The 27,948-nt window shown below is 39.2% G+C and overlaps 1 protein-coding gene across 2 annotated transcripts in view; it reads left to right on the top strand.

Annotated features, from left to right (window-relative positions):
- Positions 1–225: 225 nt before the first annotated feature.
- LOC150081922 (protein PALS1-like) overlaps positions 226–27,948 on the top strand; it is a 262,311-nt gene continuing 234,588 nt past the window's right edge. For both annotated transcript variants that reach the window (XM_090378985.1, XM_090378986.1), the window contains exon 1: positions 226–1,025. In XM_090378985.1, the coding sequence (XP_090235111.1) occupies positions 959–1,025 (67 nt within the window). In that variant the 5' untranslated portion in view covers positions 226–958. The remainder of the gene's footprint in view (positions 1,026–27,948) is intronic.

A 27,948-nucleotide genomic window follows, 5' to 3' on the forward strand; every position in this document is an offset into this window, starting at 1 on the left:
AGGTGATGGTGGTTACCAGCTACAAACAGATGTCTGAAAAAAAAAAATCGAATGATTCTAGGCGATGCGACTGGTTCTCAGCTATCGACATCGTGTCGGGTGAGTCACCTCGAATCGGCTACCGACGGCGGCACAAACTGGCGAGTGAACGAGAGAGAGAGACGGATAAGTGGCCGTGACCGTCGTGGATACGCTTAAGTAGTCCATCCACGTGAGACGCGAGTAGCCCGGGGGTACAAGTTGCGTGGGAACCTGTTTTCCTGTCTACACGCCCTCGTGGTGCTCGCGCAGGACAGGTTTGCGGTGTCAGCAGCTCGCAGAGAAGTCTCGTGCACTACGACTCGGATGCAAGTGTCGGGAGGGAGCGTCCAGGACGTTCAGTTCGTTCGTTCCTTTCTGCTGTCTGTGCCCGGAGGGAGGGGTGGAAAGAAGTATTTCTGACCCTTTCTCTTTTGCAAATACTCGGCGACATCGGAGTAGTCATCGGGTGTTTTCGAGTCTCCTCCATCATTCCCTCCTTCCTTCCCCAGGTATTTCAGGAAGCCATATTGATTGGTGCGCTTCGACATCATCCCTCCACCCCTCCCTAGTTTCGCCGGTGCCGATACGAATCTCCACCGCGCAGCGACAAAGGGAGGAAGTGCTCGGACAGCCACTGCGAGCAGCGGTTGTACGGCTCGTGTTTGAATTTGCTTTCGTGGAACGCCTGTAAAGTAAATACACCATCCCGCCTATGGACGCAACCACGAGAAGAAGAAGCGTGTTCGCCACGGAGATGCCTGTTCAGCAATGCGAGTTGCCTTCATCGGTTGATAGTGCCATCAGACTCATGTGACGCGGCGTGATCTTATTATGCTGCGGTCAAGGACACCATCCCCGCACTACGAAAGGTGCTGTAAATAAAGAGCGGCACAGTCATTCACAGAGGCAGCTAAGACTTTGAGGATTTGCCTACAACATGGTTGACCTCGGCGGATACGTCATAATCCTCGTGGAGACGACAGACAAGAAAATTAAACTGTACGGTGAGTACTTCGAATATTTCGCTAGATGTGTATTTGCTCGAGTGGTCTCTTTACAACAGGTGGGATCGTTTGAACCCACCTCTTTTGCGAGATTCAGTTCCCTAACTTGCAGTTAACTGTTGCTTGGATTCAGAGAACTGAGGCCATGTGTTTGCATAGCCTACATGAAATCCACTCATATTTCCTTCGCACAGGTTCCTCGCACCATTTTAATGTCTGTACGTTGGAGTAAAACTCCTAATGCAAGCAAACAGATGTGGATGGACGTTGAAATAGGTCAGGTTAAGTAAATATTGGATACACCCTCCAAGGGTCGATAAAGTTAGCATTCCCTTTTAAATACGACAGTAAGTACAAGATACCGAGTTGAATGCGATTGTCTGTCAGATAAATTTGACAAGACGCGTGAAGAGTGTTGCAGAAATGGATAATCATTTCAGTGTGAAGAGCCACTTATTGTGTGTAATGAAGGCATTATGTATTAACTATCGCCTTCATTATGCATCTAATATTATTTATTACAGATTACTCGCTAAAACACCTCATTCTGCAAAACATGTGTCTGGAAATCATTATTTTTGATGAGTAATTTAGAGTTCTTCCAACGTTTTCTAATGGCTTATTTTAGGATTATTTTCATGAAAGATTATACGTCTTAAGAAGTGTAATTTAAAAAAATAAATAAACAAACTCTGTAGGCATATTTGGAACAATATTCTCAAATTATATTTTACTTATCGTTTGACATACGATTCATAGAACTGCATTTAAATAAAGGGTTAAAAGTTTTTATGAATGGGACGATGGGGTGATTATAATAAGAATTCAAGTGTGATAAGTCTATTTAAAACTTCAAATATTAGTGAGTCGTAGTAAAATGGCAAATAAACTCCTAAGAACCGTCCTAAGGGGTGCCAATTCTTTTGATAATGCAGTGCATTTTGTTACGAGAATAGTTTATTTTTTATTACAGATTCTCGTAACAAAATCTATCCTAAGAATGGAACATCTCTCATTTAATTTAAATTTTAGTGTTTTTCCTCTGGCTTTCGCTTCAAATGTGGCTCGCCTTGTTGCTTATTCACTTTCTCTTTGAAAACTGACAGCGAGTTGAAAGCGTTACTATGGAAACTAAACGCACCACTTCAACTAGGAATGCATGGACAAGTGGTTCAAAGTTAACGAACTAAACAACAGATAAATAAATGTCCTTTTAAAAAATGTATATGTTTAAAGGGAGAACTCGTTTTAATCATGCACGAGATGCTGTTTGCGTAGAAATTATAAAAAAATTAGGATCCATTGTGTTCTTTCTCAGAGTCCTCCGGTTTCTTGCAATGCATTTTCACTGAATGCTTTCTAAGTTTCCTATTTTTGGCCATTTTTGGACAAGGAGAAGGGAAGAACAATAAAGAATTACAGTTAATTTATAATTGCACGCGCTCAGGCGTGCACCAGTGGGAATCGGAGTTGCCAGTAGTAGTAGTAGTAGTAACCCCCCCCCCCCCTGGAATAGAAGTGGATGTACGGCCGATTTGAACCAACACTTAATATAGAAAGAGGGAAAGTAAGGAACCCCCATCGCTGTTTGTTACGTTATTCCCCTGACGTTGAGTCTCGCATTTTTACACGCAAACAACACGGCTGCATCTTTCAAAAGAAATAAATGCTGGCGTGCCAGCTCGTTCTCTGCGAAATACTGCGTCAGGGCTGTCTTCCCAGGAGATCCTTATTTCGCCGGACGTTATTATAAAGACGAGAATATTTTTCTCCGATGCGTTTCCCCGTCCCCTTTTCACCGTTACCATAGGAACTAAGGATTTCAATTCCATTGCGCCTGAGAAATGCGAGGAAATTCGGATAGTTCTGTTCTCCAAAGGGGTTTTTACCCCTATCAACAGATCTTTTGCCATGGTGTTTGAAATTAATTGCATATGTATAAACTGTACGTGCAATTTTCAGAAACCAATTGCACTGCGGAGAAATGATTTGTTTACGAATTATGTTCTTGTCAGATGGACTTGGTAATTCATAAATAATTTTGCTTGAGCTCATGAATGGAGCCAATTTGCATATTGTCTTTCGAATAGTTCTGTTTATTTTAAAGTAAACGCACGAAACACCAAATAATTATGCAAATGGAAGATGAATCTAAGTTGGTGAGTAGCACAGCCACGCAGTATGAAAAAGGCCTGGGGTTCGAATCCTGTTGAAACAAGAATATTTGAAGTTTTTTCACACTGTGGCAAAATTAGTCCGTCTCGGGATAAGATTGCAGATTTTTTATCCTGGAAGCGGACAAACTGATCATAATACAGACGCCTGTTCTGGTTGAGGCCTTGAACGGGTTGAGCACGCTGAATTCTGATGGGATTCTTCCGCTTTCTCAGATTACGAACCTGAGGGGGCCATAAATTCAAATTGAGGAAAGACAGCTGTAGAATAGATGTGCGGAAATCTGGCTTTAGCCAGCGGGTGGTTAATTGCTGGAACAAACTTCCATCTGTCGTTGTGGAAGTTGATAGCTTAAATAAATTCAAGGAGGAACTGGACAAACTTTTAGAGGGAATGGTTGTTTTTTGGCTGATGCTATATAAGCTCGTACGCTTGCTTTCTTGCATCACATACCACTATTACCTCGCCTCATGGCCTTAGTGTTGTTGGACGTAAATACTGAATAACTATAAATAATTGGTTTATTTTCTAACCAAAGGTCTAGAGTAGATGCTGTAGATGAAAGGGCAAGAATGTAATTAAGTTTTAGTGTACTTCATGTATTAAAAAAATAAATAAACAGTAAATTTCGCTCTTTAAGTTTTATAAATTTTAATATTTATATTAGCAATAGAAACATTTTCGAAGTATACCTTTCGTACATTGGCAAAATTATGCAAGAGCGCAAACTTTAGCATCAAATAAAAAGTTAGACCCAAAATGCAATTTCGAACCTGCAATAATTTTGAACTAGCTGCTGGGGGAGGATGGGATTGAACAAAGGCTAAAATGGATGGCCTAACGAAATAAAGCAATACGTTTTCCTTGCTTGCTTTTAAACTTAATTTTCATAGCTGTTTGGTGTCGATCTTCCAGAATAATCCTCTTTGAGAAACTGAAACTTTTAGGATCTCTAATATTCCCTGCTTGTTAAGTTTTGCTATTTCTCCAAAAACCTCGCAATAGAGGTTAATTCTACCAGCTCCTCATTGTTTGATTCCTCCTGATGTGACTGAGCTTTTCCCTTCCACATCAATAATTTTCTCAACCTCCACCTGAATGCTTATGTTATGGTAATCACATTGACGAGCGTGGCTGTACCCCAACTTCTGGGTAACCGCAGAAGCGAAAGGTTATTAATGCCCATAGCATCCTATGCTATAAAGGTTTGGAAGACGGCTAGTTGTTGCGTTTGGACTTCAATTCACTGAGGAGTTCTTCAAAGTTATTGACTATAGCACGTAGCTTCTCCCAATAGTTATTGGTTAGGCTGAACTCAAGTGGCTTCTTGAGTTCAACCCAATAATTTGAATAGCTATTAAGATTTAAATTCAGCCTAACTTTCATTAAACGTGGAGAGTAAGAGGGGTCTGGCCAGTCAGTAGTATCAACCAAAATAGAGGTCACTTAAGAAGAAAAAAAAAAAGTTAAGGCCCATCGTCATGTCATAATTTTTTTCTAAGTTGATCTCAGCTATTCCAACCTACGGGGACATAAGTTCAAATTAAGAAAGGACAGATGTAGAATAGATGTGCGGAAATTTGCCTTTAGCCAGCGGGTGGTTAATTGCTGGAACAAACTTCCATCTGTCGTTGTAGAAGTTGATAGGTTAAATAAATTTAAGGAGGAACTGGACAGGCATTTGGAGGGAATGGTGTGATTTTTTTTTTGGCTGATGCTGCATAAGCTCCTACACTTGCTTTCTTGCATCATGTGCCACTACTACTACTATTCTTGGAATAAAAATGCTTATTCCTAACGGAGAATTTTGGCTGATAGTGCGAGATGTATTCTGCTGTAGGATCAGAGTAACTGGAATTTCAGGGGAATGAAAGCTCCTTGATGCTATAGAAGAAAATTCAGGTTTGTACTGGTTTAATTTCACGGTGATTCAACTTTTGATGTAATTGGATAGCCGCTTATAGAAAATATTGAGAATGAATGAAGCTTCTTGATGGTGAAGCGACTGATACATTTCCTTTGAGATCTAATATTATTCGTGAGGTAAAAAAGTCAACTCTAGGGAGCGCAAGTATTTTAAACGCTGTAGCATCACAGGCACAAGTCTTTTGACTTCTACTTGAAGATTGAAGCTGCAGTTTTCAGCGAAAGTAATACCGAGCTCCTTTTCTTCAGTAACCTTTTTGATATGAACTCCTCTCCACTAACGCCGTGGAATTTTGGTTTTCTTTCACGTAGTATCTGATTTTTGTCCGGCGAAAGCTGTGTGGGCGCCTCCGTAGCCAGGTGGGAAGAAGCAGCAGTGCGTAGCACACGCTTCTTGATTAGACCGGGGTTCGAGCCCGTCACCACCAAATACGGAGGATGCGGAAAGGCCAGGGAATGACCATCGCATATCCCGGAGCAATATGGCCTTAGTTGCTAATGCTCCTAAAAAGCAAAAAACAACAGCGAAAGCTGTATGGTGTTTTTAAACGGAGCTAGAGTTATTCATCCAGTCGAGAAGATAAACCTACCACAGAAAACGCGTACTTTACAGACATGGACCTCTCGAGGCAAATTCACAACATTTCAAACTGTTAATATGAAACTACTAATGCTGGTTGATTTGGCTAGTTTTTTGCGCCCTGCAAATTAAATTAAAAAGTTTTTCGAGTTATTATCGAGACCGTTTTTTTATCACAAGAACCGAAGGCTTGAAGAGACCACTGTAAATTTGTTTCATTAGCGAGGAATGAATCCACAGAATTATTGTGGCCGCACAAAATTTAACATTATCAGCAATGTTCCATCACCACTTTGAATGTATCTTTTCCATGACGGGAAAAGATAACCAAAAACTTCATTCCGGACAAATTACCCGAAGTCACCAACCTGGTTCAGCCTAGGTCTCCTGACAACCTATATGTAGGCTGGACACTGCGCCATCAGGAGAAAACTTATCACCCTGGGCCTCACCGACAACCCATTCTGTTCCTGTGGCCAACTTGAATCATGGAAGCATCTGATGTACCAGTGCCCATTATATGAGGACCTTCGGTGCATTCTGATATCAAAAACTCAATTCATCCCCAGACTCCGGGAACAATATATCCTGGAATCAGCGGGAACCTATGCTGCATTTTCCAAAATTTCCCAAGACCTCTTCGGAAGGCGTAGGACTCTCTCACCATCACAGAACCTACCTGATTTAGTTCTTTCACCAATTTTCTTGGATGACACCTGTTCTGGGATCTGTGCCACCTCAGGACAAGAGCTATGACCTTCAGCTCTGCTGCCAACGGTCTGAATAGGGTGCTTTTATCTGATTCACTTTAACTCCCGGTCACCCCTTCTTTTCCCTCTGGTGGGGCATGGGTTGACTCCCGGAGTTGTCTTCTCTATTGGCCCCATACTTCTGTCTTTCCCCCAGCCTTCAGTCTTTCCTCTCTCTCAATCTTCACTACTAGCGTCCAACACATGTCAAAAATAACATCGAGTCAAAGCAAAGCTGCCCTGAAATATCTCGTTGATACGAGATTTCTTGGCAGCAGATATTGCAAATAACTCAGTACAACAATGTAATTAAAGACGCATTTCACAACGTGTTTCGTGATGGAGACTTGATTAGAATATGCTGAAAACAGCAAGAGTCCATGGAATCATTTTTCCGGGTGTCAAACAATACAAGCTAGTGGCGTTTATTAGTTTTGAGACTAATTTTATAGTGCACAGTTTTTACCCCTTGATACCCTATAGCAACATTTGGATGCAACAAATTATGTGGATTTTTCTGACCATGCCCGTCCCCCTCATGATATATTCATCTGCAAATGGGGTCTTCCAAAAGGACAATGCACTGTGTCACAAGGCTAGAATTGTGCTGAACTCATTCTCATGTCCGAGGAACATGAGAATGAATCCAATCTACTTCAGTAGCCTTCCCAGTCACCAAATCTCAATCTTATCGAGCACCTGTGAGATGAGACAATCTCTTCAGAGTAGAAATTTGCAACTATTCAATTTGCAACGACTTGTTGTTTGGTTTTTAGGAGCATTAGCAACTAAGGTCATATTGCTCCGGGGATATGCGGTGGTCATTCCCTGACCTTTCCGCATCCTCCGTATTTGGTGGCTCACGGGCTCGAACCCCGGTCTAATCAAGAAGCGTGTGCTACGCACTGCTGCACCAGGCTACGGAGGCGCCTTGCAACTGTGGGAAACAGTTGACAACATGGACCAGCATTCCTATGGCATGTTTTCGATATCTCGTCGAGTCCATGCCACAGCGAATCCTGTGGCTTTTCTGAGAATTAAAGGGGAAACAATCATTACATTGGTGTACCAAATAAAGTGGGCACTCAGTGTACATACATATGTAGATAGCTCGATATTTTACTTAAATTGCTGAATTTGTATTGGTCAGATTTTAATGAAATGTGGACTGGCTGAAAAAACATTTCTAAAAGATCTACATAAATTTTAATTGACTACCAGCAATTGGATCCGTTTTTACATGCAAAGACGGACATTGTAAAGTAATAAGGGCTTCACGCATTTGAACGAGCCTGAAAAACGGTGATACTAAAAGAGAGACATTTTTGGCATAAAACAAGTGGAGAGGAATGGTGCGGAGCGGGTTCCATCCATTCCATGCAGAGAAGCCATTTTTCAATTTTGAAAGCAGATCTTCATGGGAGATTTCGATGTCCAAAAGAGATTCAACAGAAATACTGAGCGAAACTTTCGCCCTTTTTTGCATGAGATTAAAATAAGGTGACTATTGTGATGGTGGTAGTTTATCTAATGAAATACTTCATATGATTCAAAGTCATTTCGGCAATGGATGAGACTCTTGCAACGTGCGCATTGCCACATCTCGATAGCCCGAAAACTTGCACAGAAACCACACAGCCACTGATAACTGTGGCTCTAATATATTGGCTGCTGAAATCAGTCACTGCACGTCAACTGAAAACTCCTCTGGCCTGAATTTCTTCATCAAAGGCGTTTAGGAATATCAGAAACGAGTGTCTTCGGAACTGAACCTGCTAGCAAGTCTGGTCGATCTTCAAGAATGACCTGTTTATAACTACTGTGTCCTGGCCTTCAGTGATCCATTGATCCACCTAAGAATTTTCATCCGTTATATACCAACTTGCTTTTAATTTGTATAATGCCCACTCGTGTGGGAGAGTATCAAATCCTATCGAAATCAGTCCTTGCATTCAACTGTTTTATGAAGTTATGCAGTTGACATAATCAATGATATAAGACACACACCCCACTTCGTGAACCAACCTTATTTGCCCTTTTATATTTGCTATAATTCCGATCTTCACAGAAACCTCACAGCCACCGATTAAAATATTGGCCGATAACCAAATGATGTTCACTTTGTTGAACAGACCAAGAATGATGGTAAGGGAAATGCATGCATTTTAAATAGACTGAATTGGTATGTCCGACCCTGATCTTAATCCCATACGGAGCGCATGAAATTCTCTCTGGAAGATGCATTACGGCCCTTATCACCGCCAACATAATTGTTCTTCTGTGGAGTGGGATTTGTCTTCATCATTGAAGCTTCGTGTTTAGCAAATTCGAGGATGCATTACTGTCATATGAGAGCACATTACATGTCCATTGAACAATAAACTGACAGTGTTTCTTTCATATCAAATCGTAATTTTCCTGAACATTCCTTAAAATTCGATTTGAGTATTTTGAGATTTTTTGTTTGTTGCCTTTAAGTGCATTATTTAGTATGTGTTAAATTGAAAAACAAAGAACAGCCATTAAACATTCTTAATAGCTATTTTTCTTATCCCTCACGCATTATACTGTAAAGACATACCGCGCAAAGTAAATCGTTGCATGAGAGATAGCCACTTGTGGCTCGCTCGCTCTCTCCCAATAACATCGGTTGTCATGACAACTAGCCATCCTCTGCCTATAGATGCAGTGTAGTGTACACAAGCAACAATAATAAATAAGTACACGATGTAAATGTCATTATGCGATGAATAACGTTGTAGTCGGCCAATCTCAGGCAGTAGTTTTTCAATATGCAGATCGAATGCCCAACAAAGACCACATCTGTGTAAATCCTTTTATCTTGACAAAACTAGGGGGGTCTGCCATAGAAACCGCAAGCAACCAACTAAATGTACCATATAAATAGTGGAATAATGTTAGAAAAACCTAAAATACTTTTGAATGGCTTTTTGTGAAATATTTCAAAAGGTATATAATATCGAATATTTACCAACAGTCTTTCAGAGTGAATAGTCCATCTCTGCGTTAAAAAAAAGCTTTATTTCCATTAGCATTGAAAATGAGTAAGGTAAAATACCAAACAATGAAAAGCGAAAATTATTTGAGGTTTTGTTAGTATGACAACTTTACCAGATAACCGCGTTTCGATATTTTAACAGCATTGTATTTTGTGGTTAATGCGTGTTGCCCGACATACAAAATGGCTGACAATTGAAAGACTGTAGACAAATAAATAGATGTTAATGGACTGTAAGTAAGAGCTCAGGAGCACATTAAATTATCCACGTTGGAATGTATCTTGAGGGTACGTTGATTTTACTGTTTCTTTGTTACTGAATATAGGCAATAAATGTGTTTGCGATATTAAATGGCTGCTATAGCATTAAGTAAGCGACCAGTTCAAATTACAGGAGGGTATATTGTGAATTGACCTCGTTATGAACACAAGGGGATTTTTTTTTTCTATTTAAAAATTCGCTGAGTGGGCTTGGGCTACAAATTGTTAAAGGTGATGCGCCTTTTTCGTATTCTTTTTTTCATGAACACAGTTTACTATGCCGATGCCAGGTGAATACTAAAATGAGTACTCAATTTTCCTCTGCGAATGGCAGCCACTCACTGTTGGTGTCTCTCAAGGAAAGATTTTAGACTGCATCGAAAGATGTTATCATATTAGTGGGTGTCGCTTGTAGGTGGAAACTGGGTCAGTGGAGGAGGAGGAATATTATGACGTGTACTCTGGAAGTAATTTCCGATGTGCTCGTTCAGTGTGGAAGCCTCAGAAAATGTAAACATTAAAGCTACCCACGTGCTTCACTTAACATAAAGGTTAGGAAAATCTCTACTTGGCGATAACTAACAAAGATTTGCCAAACATTAAGACGACTCGAAGATTGAGCATCTTTAATTCATCTTAATTTTCAGAAATGTGTTATTGATATTTAAGACACTTCTTAGCATTTTACTTTAGGATATTGATGAGGATAATTCTCCCCGGTCCACTGTTTCACTGAAGAGATTTCGAATTTTACTCAACCCAATTAACCGCATGTTTAAGAGTAGAGTTAGCTTTGAATAAAATGCCCATCGTATCGATCGTGCAGGCAGTTACCCGTAATGATAATCGAGAGAAGTTACATTCGGTGCTACAGGAAAGATAAGAGCCCCATCAGCACGGATCACTAATAACTGACTTCTAATGAGTCGTGTAATGTTTGATTATAATATTCATTTTGTTCAGACAAGATGACGTTTCATATCAAGCTTGGTTTCGCGGAATGAGATCTTCATACTATAAATATCTCGTAATCCCCCCAGCACAACAATTTTTCGGAATACCATGTTGTGGGGGGGGGGGGGATAATTTAACAAGCTTCGCTAATGGCAAGGAATGCCTGCACAAAATATAATTTTTATTTATTCAAAAGCGAATTTTATTGCATTCCATAACTTAAAGTTAAGCTGAAATCTGGCGGTACTTGTTATATGCTACTGACTTCTGGGAGTGCAAATCCCACTTCCTGCATTATGCAGGAAAACCCAAAACAAAAGATGTGGGTAGTAGAGACTCGAGCTCATTAGTCAGATAAGAGGCAATTTAACAAACCGTGTCTGATAAGACGTCATTAGACAAGTTCATATAACGTTTTATGCGTAGCTGACGTTAATATGCTATTTAATACACTTCTTGCTATGCTTTATTACTGAAGTCCAAGTTACTAATTGCTCTGGTTTTAGGTCAGTAGGCGGGCTCAGTAGATTTGTCACTGGCCACTTGTTTCTAAGGGTTTGCTGTCGTCATATGTGGGATCGAACAGAATCACAGCAATAACAGGAGAACATTTTCAAATCTTTCCAAGCTGCGATGAATTGCTCGGTTTCAATCACATTTCCTCAACTTGTTCTCTGGCGATTGAGCAAATGAGTTTAACTAATATATAAGATTGTCTAAGACAGAGGGCATTAATGGATCCTTTGGTCATGCTAATGAATAACATAGGCTACACTAAATAATAAGTTTCTTTATATTTAACTGTTTCGTACATGTATTTTGTGTGTTGAATCCAGTAGTAGTAGTGGCATATGATGCAAGAAAGGAAGTGTATGAGTTTATGCAGCAACAGCCAAAAAAAAAAAAATCACACCATTCCCTCCAAATGCCTGTCCAGTTCCTCCTTAAATTTATTCAACCTATCAACTTCCACAACGACAGATGGAAGTTTGTTCCAGCAATTAACCATCCGCTGGCTAAAGGCAAATTTCCGCACATCTATTCTACATCTGGCCTTTCTTAATTTGAATTTATGCCCCCTTAGGTTCGTAATCTGAACAAGTGGAAGGATCCCATCAGAATTCAGCGTGCTGAACCCATTCAAGGCCTTATACACCTCAATCAGATCACCGCGCAGGTGCCTAGTCTCCAGCCACTGCAATTTGCAGAACTTAAGCCTCTCTTGATAAGAGGATCCCTTCATTCCCCTCACCAATCTTGTTGCCCTTCTCTGCACACGCTCAAGTAAATCTACATCCTTCCTAAAATGAGGCCTCCAGACCTGTACGCAGTACTCAAGCCGTGGCCTGACCATTGCCTTATACAGAGGGATAATCACCTCCTTTTCCCTGCTAGCAAAATTCCTATATATCATTGACAAAACCCCATTACCTGCCCTGGCAGCCTGTCTGCATTGCTCAGAAAACTTCATATCTGCCTGCACAATTACTCCCAGGTCTTTTTCATTTTCTACCACCTTAAGTGTAGTACCACACAGTTGGTACGTTTCTCTGGGGTTACTTCTACCCATATGCAGTACTTTGCATTTATCAAGGTTAAACTTCAGTTGCCACTTCTTAGCCCATCTGCCCAAATTATCTAGATCCTGTTGCAGTAGCACACTGCCATTACTGTCATTAACAACCCTGCCAACCTTTGTATCAACCTTCGACACTAAGCCTGATATACCTTCATCAATATCATTGATAAATATACAAAACAACAGTGGGACCTAACACCGAACCCTGTGGGACCCCACTAATAACATTAGTCCAAGAAGAGCAGCACCCATTGATTACCACCCTCTTTCTTCTCCCACTTAACCATCCCTTTATCCATTGTAGCAACTTACCCTTAATACCATTCTGCTCCAATTTGTACAATAGTCTTCCATGCGCAACAGTGTCAAAAGCTTTCCTGAAATCCAAATATATGATATCAAAATTATTTTTTGCATCCAGTTCCTTTTGTAACCAGATCATAATATGCTATCAAATTTGTCAGACAAGACTTTCCCTTAACAAACCCATGCTGTGTCTGAATTATTGCTGCAGTCTTGTCTAGATGATCCTGCAATGCATCTTTAACCAGTGACTCCATTATTTTACCAGGAACAGAAGTTAAACTAACTGGTCTGTAATTACTGGTCACCCTTCGATCCCCCTTTGTGAATTGGGGATACATTTTCACATCTCCAGTCCGTGGGAAGCTCCCCTGAGTCCAAGGACGCTCTCATAATTATGGCTAAGGGTTTGTTTAGTTGCTTTGCCGCCTCCTTTAATATAACTGGATAGATCCCATCCACCCCAGGTGCTTTTCTTATGTTTAACTTCAACAATTTCTCTTCCACTTTGCTCTTAGTTATTACAAAATCATTAAGTATCCTGCTACAATTTGATAACCTTCTGTCATTTTCAAACCTTAATAATTCCTCATGTGTGAATGTAGATGCAAAATACTCATTCAGTTTGTTTGCTATCTGAGCAGGATCATCAACAGTCGAACCATCGATGTCAAGTGGACCAACCTGATTCATCCCCTTCCTTTTAGAGTTTATATAAGTAAAGAAATCTTTGCTGTTTTTCTTAGCATCTTTTGCCAAGGATTTCTCGTAATCTGCCTTCGCCTGCCGCGAACCTCCTTTGTGACCTGATTACAGACTAACTTATATCTGCCATAGGCTTCTGAGTCGCTTGATAATTTATATGCATCCCATGCATTTTTTTTCTCTGTTACGAGTCTCATTAGTTCATTTGACAGCCATTTAGGCCTAAACCTTGAACAATATTTCATAATAGGTATGAAACTTTTAGTAGCATCCACGATTAATTCCTTGAATGCTTCCCACTTAGAATTTACTGTTGGTAACATCGTCAGTTGATCCCCCTGTACAGAATTTAAAAACTGTGGGAGACCCCTGTACTCGCCTTTACGGAAGCAAAAACCCTTTCCTTTACCCCTGATGGTAATTAAATCTTTAAGTAAATCCCACGTCAGTACACTGTGATCACTGCCACCTAGTGGTTCTTTTATCTGCAAATTCCTAATACATGAATGATCACTGCTGATAACCAGATCAAGAGTATTACTTTCTCTGGTTGCGTCTCGGACATGCTGCTGTAAAAAACAATCATCCAATAAATCCACAAAAGTCTGACTAGTGTGTGAGTGACCAACCCACAAGTTCCAGTCAATATCTGGGAAGTTAAAATCCCCCATTGTAAGACATTACGATTTACTAGCCCACTCTATTTCTCTGTACAATTGTTCATTGTACTCATTCAAGTCATTAGGCCTATAACACACTCCTACTCTTATTTTTGCTTTTGCAGTGCTTATGTCACACCAAACTAACTCAACAGTGCACTGTTCATCTATATCATCTGGATGCACTTCTTTTGATTTTATGTTTTTCTTAATTAACAGCATAACACCTCCTCCCTTTCTATCCTTTCTGTACACATTGTACTCTCCAAATTCCAGTTCGGCATTCCTTATATCTGTGTGACACCAGGTCTCTGATATCTCAACAATATCCGCCTTTGATGTCTTGACCAACACATCAAATTCATTTACTATACTTCTAGCATTGGTATACATGCACCTATTCTTATTTTTAGTTACTCTAACACATCCCATATACCCACCTGTTTCACAATGACTGCCATTCGTCCCTGAAACCCCCAACACCCCTCGCTCCAGGTCGCTACTTATTCTAATAGAAGTTGTGCAAGAATCACCTTCACTTCTGCCTGCGGCTACTGTTAAACTATTAGTCCTTGTATCCCCCCCCAATCTAGCAGTTTTCCGACCCACCTAACACTGCCTCGATAGCATCAGCAAATATTCTTGCACCCTTTCTATTTAAGTGTATCCCATCCCTGTAGAAGCAGTCTCTCCTGTTAACAAGTACAGTCCAGGCTGAAAAAAATTCTATCCCTTGACCCTTGTATACAATCTTTCCAGGGCCGAATTGATCGACAAGGCTCTCATCATATACTCCCTCCTATCGTGTCTGGGAAGAATTGCAGACACTTTCAAATTCAACCCTAATTCACGGCTTTTTTTCATCAGTGACCTGTACTTGTTAAGTAATTCTGCCGGTCTCCTACTCTTAATATCATTAGTGCCAACGTGTACAACTATATCACCTTTTGTGCCCCTAAAAGATGATATCTGCATCACATGCCACTACTACTACTTCCACAGCGACAGATGGAAGTTTGTTCCAGCAATTAACCACCCACTGGCTAAAGGCAAATTTCCGCACATCTATTCTACATCTGTCCTTCCTTAATTTGAATTTATGCCCCCTTAGGCTCGTAATCTGAACAAGCGGAAGAATCCCATCAGAATTCAGCGTGCTCAACCCATTCAAGGCCTTATACACCTCAATCAGATCACCTCGCAGGTGCCTAGTCTCCAGCTGCTGCAATTTGCAGAACTTAAACCTCTCTTGGTAAGAGGATCCCTTCATTCCCCTCACCAATCTTGTTGCCCTTCTCTGTGCACGCTCAAGCAAATCTTCATCCTTCATAAAATGAGGCCTCCACACCTCATTTTAGGAAGGATCTAATAGTCTTTAGATTTTCTCTAGTATCAATATTTAGGTGACCGTTGAAGGTTTTATATTTTGTGATATTTGTGAATCTTAAGTGATATAAGAGCCCATAGTATTCGTTTGTTTCTTGTAGTTTGTAATGACTATCAAAGGTGGTTATCTCCTGACTCGTTATCTGCTGTGCTTTTATAGTCCGAAGCAGGTGAAGCATTCCGAAAATAGGTGATAAAGATAAGTTATGGACACCTTATCTTTGCTGTGGTAGTAGTAGGTCAACGTCAGGGGAATGGCTTCATGGTAGTCGTAAGAAAGAACCCACAAACCATGATGACTACTGCTATATTTGTATGGTGGATATATCAAAGCTTAAAAAGTCTGTGGATCATAGAGAGCTGTAGTTTATCCCAACATACCATCCTCTATTGTCCGGGTTCCCAACCTGTGGGTCGCAAACCCCAAGGGGGTCGCCGCCGTTATTTTTGTTGCAATTATTTTTATAGGAAATTTCACAATTAAGGTTTTCAACACTTATTTCAATATGGCTTATATCTACACTGCAATATTCTAATAGCGGTTGTAATACTGATTTTTGATAAATGAAAGGAAGTGACTTAAGGTCCACCGCAGAGGATACTTAAATATTAAAAGCCCGCCGTGTTCATACATATTAAACATTTTATATTATTTGCTATGGGGGGCCTTTAATATATATATATTTTTTTTTTTTCAAATTTCCGCAGCGGCGGACCTTGATTCACTCCCTAAAAATTAAACTATACAAATGCAGTGTTATCATTAGAATAAAATTCTATGTTACAAATAGTAAACTGAAAAAAATATTCACTATTAATCAAAATTCATTTTTAATCGGTGTCTCGATGTAACAGACCGTCGAATAAAGGCGAGTTTCTCTCTTAACGCAGTTGAAGATCACCTATGTTTTGCTGATGCCGCCATGTTTGCAATGATGTAATTCAATAATGTCCGCGATGGGCCGTCTAACGCAAACTGGCGCGAACTTAGTTCGCCAATAGTCAACCACTTTATTTGGCGCCATGATAGAAACCAGCCACTCGCTGTCGAGCGCAGGTTAGCTGCTTCTTGTACTTTCTAAAATCTAAAGAGCGTCAGTAGGTCGTCATCTGTCCGTGCTAAATCCGTACCCATGGAGAAAAAACGTAAATATTCAGAATATCTAAAATTTGGCTTTACCACCTTGATCAGCAATGGCATAGAAAAGCCACAATGCATTTTGTGCAATGTCGTTCTCAGTGCTGAATCTATGAAACCTTCAACTGAAACGTCACTTAGAGACAAAGCATTCAGAACATCCTAAAAAGGATTGGGAGTTCTTTCGACGCCATGAAACTGGTCTTAGACATCAGAGACTTGATCCTACAGGAAATTTTCAGTAACAGAGCACAGCACCATATGAAGTCACATTGGAAATTGCTAAACAAAAAAAGCCTTACACGATTGGAGAAACGATCATCAAACCCTGCATGTTGAAGTTGAAGTTACTTCTTGGGGAAGCCAGCGAGATAAAGATGCGACAAATATCTCTGTCCAAATAACACTATTCAGAGGCGCATTTCAGATATGGCCGTAGACTTGAAAGAGCAGGTTTTGAATGAAATCGAAGTTTCTCCATTGTTTTCTTTTCAAGTTGATGAATCAACGGACGTAAGTTGATGTTCCCAGTTGCTTGTCTTCGTGAAATATATTCATTCAGATGACATCAAAGAAAAGTTCCTGTTTTGTAGAGCACTTGAAACTACTACAAAAGGAGAAGATAAATACCTTTTTTGAAACTGGAGGACTACAGTGGAAAAATGTTTGTGGGATTTGTACGGATGGAACACCAGCTATGCTAGGTTCAAAGTCGGGCTTTCAGACAAAAGTGAAAGAACTTTCTCCCCAAGCAAAGAGCATTCACTGCATGATTCACCAATAGTCTCTTGCAAGTAAGACTCTTACAGCTCCTCTGCAAGAGGTACTTGATTCTCTGATCAAAATTGTGAATTACATCAAATCTGGAGCCCTCAACACGCGTCTCTTTAAAGAACTCTGTAACGACATGAATTCTGATCACGAAGTTCTTCTTTTCTACACTGCTGTACGCTGGTTGTCGAAAGGAAATGTTGTCAATCGTGTCTTTGAGTTGAAAGATGAAATCAAGTTGTTCCTGGAAGTGCAAGGGAAACATGACCTTGTGGCTTACTTTAGTGATGAAGCTTGGAAAAAAAGAGTTGTTTACTTAGCAGACATTTTAGACCAGCTAAATAAGCTGAACCTGAAACTTCAAGGAAAGGAAACACACATTACCCAATTTCAAGACAATCTTCAGGCATTTGTATCCAAGCTGCAAAACTGGAGTCGGAAAGTAAATCTTGGAGTTTTTCAAACATGGTAATGTTTGAAAAACTCTGCAGTGTGGTAGAGGAATCTGAAGGTGAACTGGATGAGAATCTGGAGGAGGAGATTAGTGTGCACCTTGAATCCCTTGAAAAAGAATTTCAGCGGTATTTCCCTGAGCTTACAGAAGAAGAAGCTGCACTGGTACGGAACCATTCTCTGCTTCCCTGAATGTAGCCAGCATTCCCGATGAAGTGCAGAATGAATTCTTGGATCTGGGGAACGATTCCTCGGCACGTAATTTGTTTTATGAAAAATTGCTGACTCAGTTCTGGTGTGCTATGTATCAGTCATATCCAAATGTCACCATGCTTTCCTTTCGAGTTTTACTTCCATTTGCCTCTACATATCTCTGAGAGAGTGGATTTTCAACGCTGCTTCATATCAAAACAAAGGCAAGAAATATACAATGTTGAAGATGACATGAGGTTGGCTTTAACGAAAACTCAGCCCTGAATTTTGAAGCTAGTTGCTCAGATGCAAGTACAACCATCGCATTAAATATTAGGTTAGAATTATATTCTGAAAAATCTATTTTTAATGCGTTTTCTTTACCCTATTAACAAAGGCCTTTTTATGCAAATGTGGCGGGGATCGCAGGTTACTTGGCTATTATAAAAGGGTGTCGCGACTCGAAAAAGGTTGGGAAACACTGCTCTATTGCATGGTTGACTAGGAATTGGCATTATACATTCCAGTTCCCAGTCCACCTTCAAGAGGAGCCTTTAGAATTGGATGAAGAATCTAGTGAAGGTAATTGGGATTAAATATCGCAAAAGCCAGTTCTAGTAAAACGCCACACTTCCCTAATCAATAAAAATTTTTTGGAAGATTTAGTGTGGAACTTGGAATTAACCAAATCTAATACTCAGACGTCCCCATTGTGAACATGTGGGGACCTCAAGTTGCCGGATTCCTTCTAGGTTTATAAGGTGACAAGATCCCGTCGAATTTCTATATGTGAAAGTCGGCAAGACTTTCACATATAGAAAAAGACATACATGTGCACTTTTTACACCGTTCCTTGTGCTATTGTTTTGATTGGTCTTTATGAGGAAATTGGCAGTGGTGTCTTGACGTACGGGTTAGTGCAATCGCATCATTTTATACGTAGTAAACTACCCAAAATAAGTAAATAGTTTGTACGCATAAAGAGGGATGCGATTGCACCAACCCGTACGTCAGCAAACTCCCACGTAGCTTGATGCCTTTGCCCTAGAATGCTCTTAGTCGTGTCTTTTCATAGAGTTCCGAATAAAAGTTTACAAACTGTATTGCTTTAAAATTAGAATATATACAAATTGTTCCTTCAGTTATGCACTCTGTCATATTAAAATTAGACTACAGAAATATGAAACGTGTTAGAGAAGATAAAGTATGACCAGCATCAAAGGGATACCTGTGGGGACTTCAGGCTGCTGGGGTTCCTTCTGACTTTGCAGGGTGCTTTCAATTAGTTCCTTATCTTAATCTGCCTTCGGAACAGCAGGACAGAAGATCAACACAGGAGAAGAGAATGTTAAATCATTGAGGATCCAATGATTTAACAATTTTGTAAAATCACTGGAATCTCAAGATGTGATACCACAGCCTATACAATCCATATTTCCAAAATTGTCTAATACAAAATTGAAAGGTGACAATATTAGCCTATAAGAAAAGCAGATTGGTTTTCCAGTAACTGAAGACAAAATCACTGCTCAATGAAATGCCTAGCGGTCGTTTAATCTTGTAGTGAATGGATTTCTTGGCAGAAGCGAAAATTACAATGCATTAGTTGATAAACTGATTGAAATTTTACGGAAAAATGGGATTCTGAATGCCAGTCAATCTCCATTACTTGCACCCTCATCAAGCTTTCTTCTGGTCAAATCTGGGCAACGTTAAGGAAGATTATAGGAGAGATTGTACAAGAACATAGTCAGTGTAAAAGAGGTATCAAAGATGGTAAATGAAACGTTGATGGTGGTTTTTGGTCTATCTTAAGTGCGATCTTTGTTGTGTGGTTTTTCATATCAGCGCCGAAATTTTTGAATTTGATGTTAAAATTGGACTAAATATTACAATTCAAATTCTGATTTCTAAATTTAAATTTCGGTTAATCAGCTGCTTCTCTCTCTTTCTCAATGGTAAATTTTGTTATCGGTTTAGTCTGAAAACGCCATCTTTGTTTCTTCTGAAACGAATGTAAACCGATTTTTATTTGAAGAAAAAAAATAAATGGTGGGTATAAGAATGAGGAGACATGAACTGCCCTTGTACAGCTGTAGGTATGTACCGAAGAACATCACATACAACTTTTTCTTTTCTTTTTTCTCTTTCTCGAATAAAATTGATTTACTTTCTTTTCTCAAGTACACTGGCGTCTTTAGACTAAAGTAAGTACGGGGAACAACTCTGCCATTGAGCAAAAAAACAGTTGATTACGCAAAATTTAAATTTACAAACCTTAATGAACATTAAATTCAAAAGTTTGTCCTAATATTACAAAGATTCTAAACAAAAAGTAGCCTAAACCTAAAATAAGCGAAATACTAGTTTTTTTTTTTTTTTTTTTTTTTCATTGAAACTCCCCATATATACGTATTACACGGATGAGTGATGACCCCACCACATTTAGAGTGAAACTATAGCGCTTTAAAAACAGGTGTTGAGTAGTCTTCATTGTAAGACGATCATGAGCCATCCTTCACCCCATTGTGTCAAGCAGAATATTCGGCTTAACTTCAAGTTTTATAGATAGTACTTTTATTTCGTTAGCTACTTTAGTCATGTGGTCACTCCGAGGGACGGTTCCATTACGTGCTAAACTTTATATCAAATGCAACTCTCACAAGCATTCTGTTGACGAACATCTCCATATTAATCGTTGAAGCTTCATCATCAGCCATTTTCAATCCACTGCAGGATGAAGGCCTCTCCAGCAACTTTCCGTTGAAGCTTAAGTGCATTAAATTTGGATAATGTCTGTTTTGGTTAATTCTGGGTTCAGTTAAGAATTTTTATGTACGCATATCAGATGGGAGTTGTTTCGCGTTCTCTTGTGGTTCATCCAGCGCACGATATCGTCAGGCTGAATTTGCGAGTGGATAAATTCTTTCTTGTCTTTACATAATGTCGTTCTTGAAAGAAACTAAAAATCCTGTTTAATAAATGATACCACGTGTACCGTATAAACTCATTCATCGATTCCAACACGCACTTTCCTCCTGCCTATCGACATTGTCTAACTGTTTAGATTTTTACGTTTCTGCTGTAGCTGTGTGGGAGATCAATAAATTCGTAGCTAATGCGTTCGGTAAGGAAATAGCTTTGTAAACACTGTCCTCCCCCAGTTTGTTACTTGATTTATAAATTGGAGTAATTAGTTTAATCTTTAAAACATTACTTCGTTACTTAACCTTCATTCATTTTTTAGATCTGAAGAACATGAGTTCATTTATGCAACAGAACCAAACATTTATGGAATGCCACATTCTTTTGACTCTCTATTGCAGCCCCCGGAATATCGTTAGAAGATCCCCCCTCTTGTTTGTTAAATACATTCCTATATATTGTAAATTGGTAGGAATTTTGGTCAGAATTAATTTGTTCATCAGCATGTTATATTGAAAACAACAAATCATGGTCCTTTTAATCGTTAAAATAATTTACTCTAATCTGTCCAAATCCCCTATCCTCCCTGGTAAAAGGAGGAAAGGCAAGCTATGATGAGGTTACACTCAATATTTTTCCTTCTGTCATCAATAGATTTCAACACTTAACTTCAGTGTTATAAATGAAACAAATCTCCAGTTTGGGCCAAATGTCCTGTCTTCTCATTACTCCAAACCTTTCAGGTGTAATTTCTTTCTCTTGTGTATCTTGTTTTGCCAGTCGTGTATAAATGGAAATATCATAGCCTTCCGTTAATAAAACGTATGTTCTATCTTCCTGTGAAACTTTTACTGACTGATAATACAAACATTGCTACTTATGGTGAGGGATAAAATAAAATCTTTAATTTCCTCCCTATTAACATAAATTGTAATGTATGTTAAAACACGCCAACAAAAAACTAAATGAACTTCAACAATATCTTATTAATAGTAGATTGATATTAAATTTAGAAAAATCTGCAAATGGACTTGCTCAAAGTTTGAAGCTACCTTATGGTTCCCTCGAACCTCGTTCTCTGGCTTCTTTGGAACTAAGCACTCGGTTTCCAACCCCAATTTTCCAAGTCAGGATGATAAGAGTTCAATGCTCGTGAACAATTACATGTCTGGCCGACGTACGAGTGGTCAAGCGCGATGGTACAGTAATGCACACGCATTTGAGTGGGCCATGGTTCAAGTCTGAGTGATTGCTAAATACGGTTAATGGAGTATAAACGAGTACATTAAGAGTGCTTTGTACTCGCCACTCCTACGTTGGGGATTCCAATTCTGGTTGCCAAATAGAATCGTCGGAAACTCCTTCACCATTTCTAAATCAGTCTTCTATACAACGAGAGAGAGATCTTTTGACTCGGATCATGATTATCCATAAAATTGAACAATCTCCCAATTGGTAACCGGTGTTATTGATACGCCATCTCTGCAAAAAGAAGTTAGTAGAATCTCCTACGTCTTAGATAATTTTTCTGAAGACTGAACAATGCATTCAGGATTCTACGGTTAGTGGTACTGCAGGAACAATTTTCGAAGATAAAATGAAAGACAAGTTCAATGTACTAACCCGCTTTAATTGATTTATATGTAATTTTATACTACTGTTTGCCTAACGCTGTTCAGGATTGTAAAATAATAATTTAAATTTAAAAATACAATATTGGGACGTCTGTGACACAACTCATACGTTCCTTATTTAAATTGTTTTCGGGGAAAAATCAAATCTCGATTAGTACACTTCGCATCAGTGTTGACATTGTCATATCCCTTTTTTTTTTTTCAGGAGTTATATGGAAATAAAAATAAGGTTACACTTTACTTATCAGGTCCCGCAAACCTCGCTCTTATAAATCTACAACTGAAATCCGTTGTATTATGTAAATTCAGCAGTGTAGACTTAACACTAAAGCCTAAATTTAAGCTATATTAGCAATTTAATGAATCCAGAGGTATTCCGTTGTAAACACGAATCCCTTGGGAAATTTAATTAATGTCGACGTGTCAGTATGGTAAAGTTACTGGATAATTTCCGGTCTCGTGGACAATGCTTTGTTGTACACTTGAGAGGGCGCTCTGATTAAGCGAATTAGATGATTGCTTTCTAAAGGATTCCGTGTTAAGATAAATGTTATTACCTTACTTCATTAATCGTGGACAGACTGTAGGGTACCTTCTGGTTTTTCATTCAGAATGTCTCTTAATTCTTCAGTAATTTTATAATTAAATTCCTGAATTTTTTAAAATAAACTATTAGAGGTTCAAGTAATTAACGTTTGGTCTTATACTTGGAATACTCGTATAATCGTTCGCCAAGTAAGGTAGAAACTTGAAAGAGGTTCTTATTTTCCACTCAATTAGTGATACTTCTCCAGCTCCATGTAGATTAAAGTCGAAAGAAGTAATAAATGTGGCATAATAAGTCTTTAGAAATGATTTAATTAATTTTAAGTTGTTTAGACCCCTTAAACACCAAACGTGAACCTACTCTAGATGGAAATGGACGCAGAGTAGCGTGCAAAGCAGTGTTCGGTTTATTAACCCCTATGAGGTGCATGGTGAGCGCCTCACCCGGCGTAGTTCTTTTAGTTGCATGCAATTTATTTATCGAAAACATTGTCTAAAACGCTTTACAAATGGTACAGGCAATACAGTGATAATCTATGCGCCACAGATCTGCTACAACCTGGGATAGCACATGCATTTACCAAGTGATTCATCTACAATTGTTAAGATGAATCACGGTCAGAAAGCGCTTACATTATCAGAACGTGCATATCACTTAAAAACGTTACAGACCACCAGATGAATTCATGCGAGTCTGCAACATCCTACAAGTTACCAGCAGGAGGGGGAGGGACTTCCTGCAGCGTTTTGCGGTATTGCCACATGCGGATCATGATGCTACCATTACGCTCGGGAAACAATGATAGGACTACAGTCAGTGGAAATACCAGAGCTCTCCTGCCAAGGCAGGCTCAAGTCTAGTGCTGATAAGGCCTTGTTGACATTGATTTGACTTTGAAGGCAGTTACAGTTTTTATTTTATTTTTTTTAGCAGCATGAGACAAGCTGAACGCTAGAGCAAAACATTCGCGGTAGGCAAAGGCCAAGCGCCCTGGTATGTTAGATGCCGGTGTTGCATTACTGCACGGCGAGAGTTATAGACTACACCGGATACATTTCAATTGGAGGATGCTTCAGCATCTCCCCAGCAGTTGTAACCTTTGATTCCTTGCTAGTTAAGAAGGGGGAATGAAAAACTTGCTACTCTTATTCTATTCCTTCATGCCAGTGCAGAGAGTTCGCCACTCTTCACTCCTTTAGAGGTCCAGGTTCGAATCCTGTCGGAGACGGGCGAGATTTTTAACAGGATGTTCTGCTAGTCCTCGACTACGCATCCATTAATTTAGAATCCACACCATCCCAGCCAGATTGAAGAAATTTAGATTAATCAATAATATGCCACATGGCAGAAGCCATGTAAGTACCATTTGGTTTCTTAATAATAAAACAGTAATTTTAAAATAACGTAAGGTTTATATTGGATTTTATGAATCCAATAAAATATCCCTTATTTTAAAGCCTCCTTTGTTCCAACGACTTACTTTGATGTACGAAAAAAATAAGCCAAGCGTGGGTCAGTTTGTGAGGCAGTTCGTTTTTATTTTCCCTTAATTCAAATCCATTTACTATTTTAACCGGATGTGTATTTTTCCCTTTTTTTTGTTATTGTTGTTCTCTTTCCGTTGTTATTGCAATGCAGGAAACAAGTAGAATAATTCTCCTGAAATACTGAAGAGGAAATAGGCGTATGCGAATCTCGCTCTCTCCTCTTCCCCCCCCCCTTTCTAATGCGCTCTCACACAAACCACGGTTCTGGTGAATCAGTCCCTGGAATCGCTCTCCAGTTAAGGCAGGTACAAAAGTGTTCTCGTCATCGAATATGAATGCCACCAGAGCGTATCTAATGACGCGGCCGTACCAGCAAATCGATGGACACAGACTTACTTTTCAACAACTGTTTCTTAAAGATTTGTCGCTTCTTTTATTTTCGTTCGTATCGTGGGTCATATCTTATAGCAACTTTTGGCTGAGGCATTTTTATTTATTCTGCGCGCTATTAATGGACGTTTCCTTGTGCAACTTTGTCTTTATTACAGTGTACTGTACTAAATGATCACGTTGGAACAAAAATCTTGATAATAATATAAGAAATTAAAACTTTCTTGAATTACAAGAAATTCTACGTATAAATATAAAATGTCAGTACGTGATTTTATATCAAAGCTTTAAAGGAATAACACTTATTTTAGTTAGTAATTAAATATTCCAAAGAATGACCAGGTAAGAATAAAAGCGGAGTTAATATAAGAAATTAGAATGAATGAGTTAACAACTTTAAGAAAAATAGGAGAAACAGTTCCTTGTCTCTTCTTGATCTCGTAGAAGCGACCCCCTTCCCTCATTCCGACACGTTCCTGCTGTTAGGTTTCGGCTTCCTACTCTTTGGCAGTAATCCAAGTTGCCCAACAAGCCTTCCGGCAGTAAACGATTATCCTGATACTTGTGTTTATTTCTGGTCCTCAGAGCATCATCGTGACATCCTTCCCTTCCCTCTTCTCACTGATCCTCATTCATTCTCCTTTTTGTATTCCGGGAGTTTAAATAATATTCCTCGTGCTCTATACCACAGATCCGCGTGTACGTTAGAGATAAAATATGTTGATAAAGAGGTAGTTGCCCTTCGCTACCCGACATAAATCATCACTCCCACGAGACCATACCATTCTTGATGCTTAATGGAAGTAAGCTGGTGGGCGGAGGATTATTGATCTCGTAATGAAATGTTTGTGAGAATCTCAATTTCTTTTCTTTATTTCAATGAATAAATAATTTAATATCTTTTAGATAGAACTAACAGTAAATTACTGTGAAATCTGGTTGATTTAAATATCTTATTCATTGGCAAGTTGCAAATTAAGCGTATCTCCTACCCTTGAAAGAAAAAAAAACACAATCTTCCATTTCTCTTTTAGAGATAAGGTTTTTACGAGGAAACTTCTTTTTTTTTTTCACTTCAGAAAACAAAAATTCTTTTAAGGAATTACTGGCCACATGATATCAAGTACATAAACCTGTAGTCATCTTTCTATAGGAAAATCCCTAAATCGCCAGTCGTCTATCCAACCATATCTCAGATATCAGTTTGCTTTCATAGCCATTCTTAATTAAAACCCACTCATCCAGATAACTTCACGAACCTATTACCAGCATCAATATTAGAGTACCAAAACTACGTTAGTGAAGAGCATATTAATGTTCGAAATTATCGATTTAAATGTCTGATAAACAGAAGACACCCGGTTTTAACCTTGTTATCTGCACTGTCTCATAATTACGATGAACACGATGTTCTGCAAAGCGGCAAACCTTTAGGTGGAAAGAAAGTTTACGCAATGTTGTCTCAAGGTTTCTATAGCAACCGTATATTTTCACGTGTGGACTGTACTGAAATTGTTAATGGATAATTAGAAAGTGGTTATTGGTAACAATAGGACTACATTTAATTTGACTTCTCTCTGGTATTTGATAACGCAGTTGTGCAGGGATTAAAATGGCGACTTTTAAGAAGACAAACACTGCGTACTTCTTGTGTAAACACGAGATTACTGAGGCCCTTCAGAAAAAACGTTGGTTATTGTTCCACACCTCGTAAAGAAAGCCTGGGTTCGATGTCCTTCGAGACTAGAGGAATTTTTATGGATCTTTTCACATCATGACCAAGTTAGTTGGTTTCGGATGGAGGGTGCATGGCTGTTCTTCCGAGAACATCCTGCAAGACTGGCATATCGACCGTGGAATAGGTGCAATTTACTGGCACCTTTATAGTGTGTCCGCCTATCTCTTATTCTGAATAGCCCAACCCGATCAATCCCAAATTCCAGAAATGGAGGCAAAGCGATACTTTTTAATGTCAATATAAAGTAATTTTAACAGTTTGGCATTTCTCCGTTCTGACAGGTGAATATACTTGTATTCTTCTAAATTTTAGACTCAAGTTCAGAATATACTTGGCATTCAATAGTATTATATTTCGTAATAATTAACTATGAAATTAAATACCGCCCCTTGTGGTTAGGGTAACGATTACAGTTCTTCTGCCCGTGGGAGAAAAGGTATGAATTCTAATTCCGCTGAGAGGAAAAATATTTATGGAAGTTTTTCCATACCAATTCTGTCTCCGGCGAGGGTTGCATGGTTTATATCTCCTGGAAACATGGTTTTAGACCAGTAAACTAACCAAAGGGTGCATACAAATACAGATACCTAACATAAACAATAAAACTGTTCTTTAGTGACAATATACTTGTTTCACCACTTCTCACTCGTGTGGAGGGGCCAGAGTCCGAATTCCTTCGGAGAACGGAGGACTTCTGGAGGCCTCCTCACTTGGGGCATAGCTAGCGGATCATAGGTGGAGAGTGAGGTAAATTTTATAGGATTGCAGAGGTATTTGAATGCAGTAACTGAAATAAAGTCAAAATTTGTACGCGTTACCTGCGTTCAATTTCGATGGTGAAGAGGCTTACTGCTCTCTCTGATGATAGAGCTCCAAATACTCTATGCTAAAGCTTATGTTCAAGACAAATGCTTATCCACGGTTCTGAAGCCCCACCTCATTGTCGAGTACTCGGCCTTCAATGTGAGCAGAAAATCTGTCCATGATCGAAATCGAATGCAGGTAATTCGTACGAAACTTGATTTTTCATTGAACATTTCTTTCTGTGACACCATCCTCCTAATGTCTGAATCCCCCATGTTGTAGCTGCAGAGGCTTCTCAACCATCTTCCCCATGTTGACGTCCTCTCTCTCCTTTTTCCAGATTTATCAAAGAAATCTCTGCCAATGCTCCCTTAAACCAAACAGCCAACCATCAAAAATCTCCGAAAAGATTATTGAACTCAACTGAAACTGAGTGTACCGCATTGTTTCAATTTGAGTATAACTTAAAATATGGCATGCACTCTAATGTAGATCTTGTCTGCGATGTATGTTTAAAATTGTAAATTTGGAATCAGGTTTTTAATCGC

This window comes from Mastigoproctus giganteus, chromosome 8 (genome assembly GCF_048544385.1).
Source record: "Mastigoproctus giganteus isolate SK-2022 chromosome 8, ASM4854438v1, whole genome shotgun sequence".
NCBI classification, from domain to species: Eukaryota; Metazoa; Arthropoda; class Arachnida; order Uropygi; family Thelyphonidae; genus Mastigoproctus; species Mastigoproctus giganteus.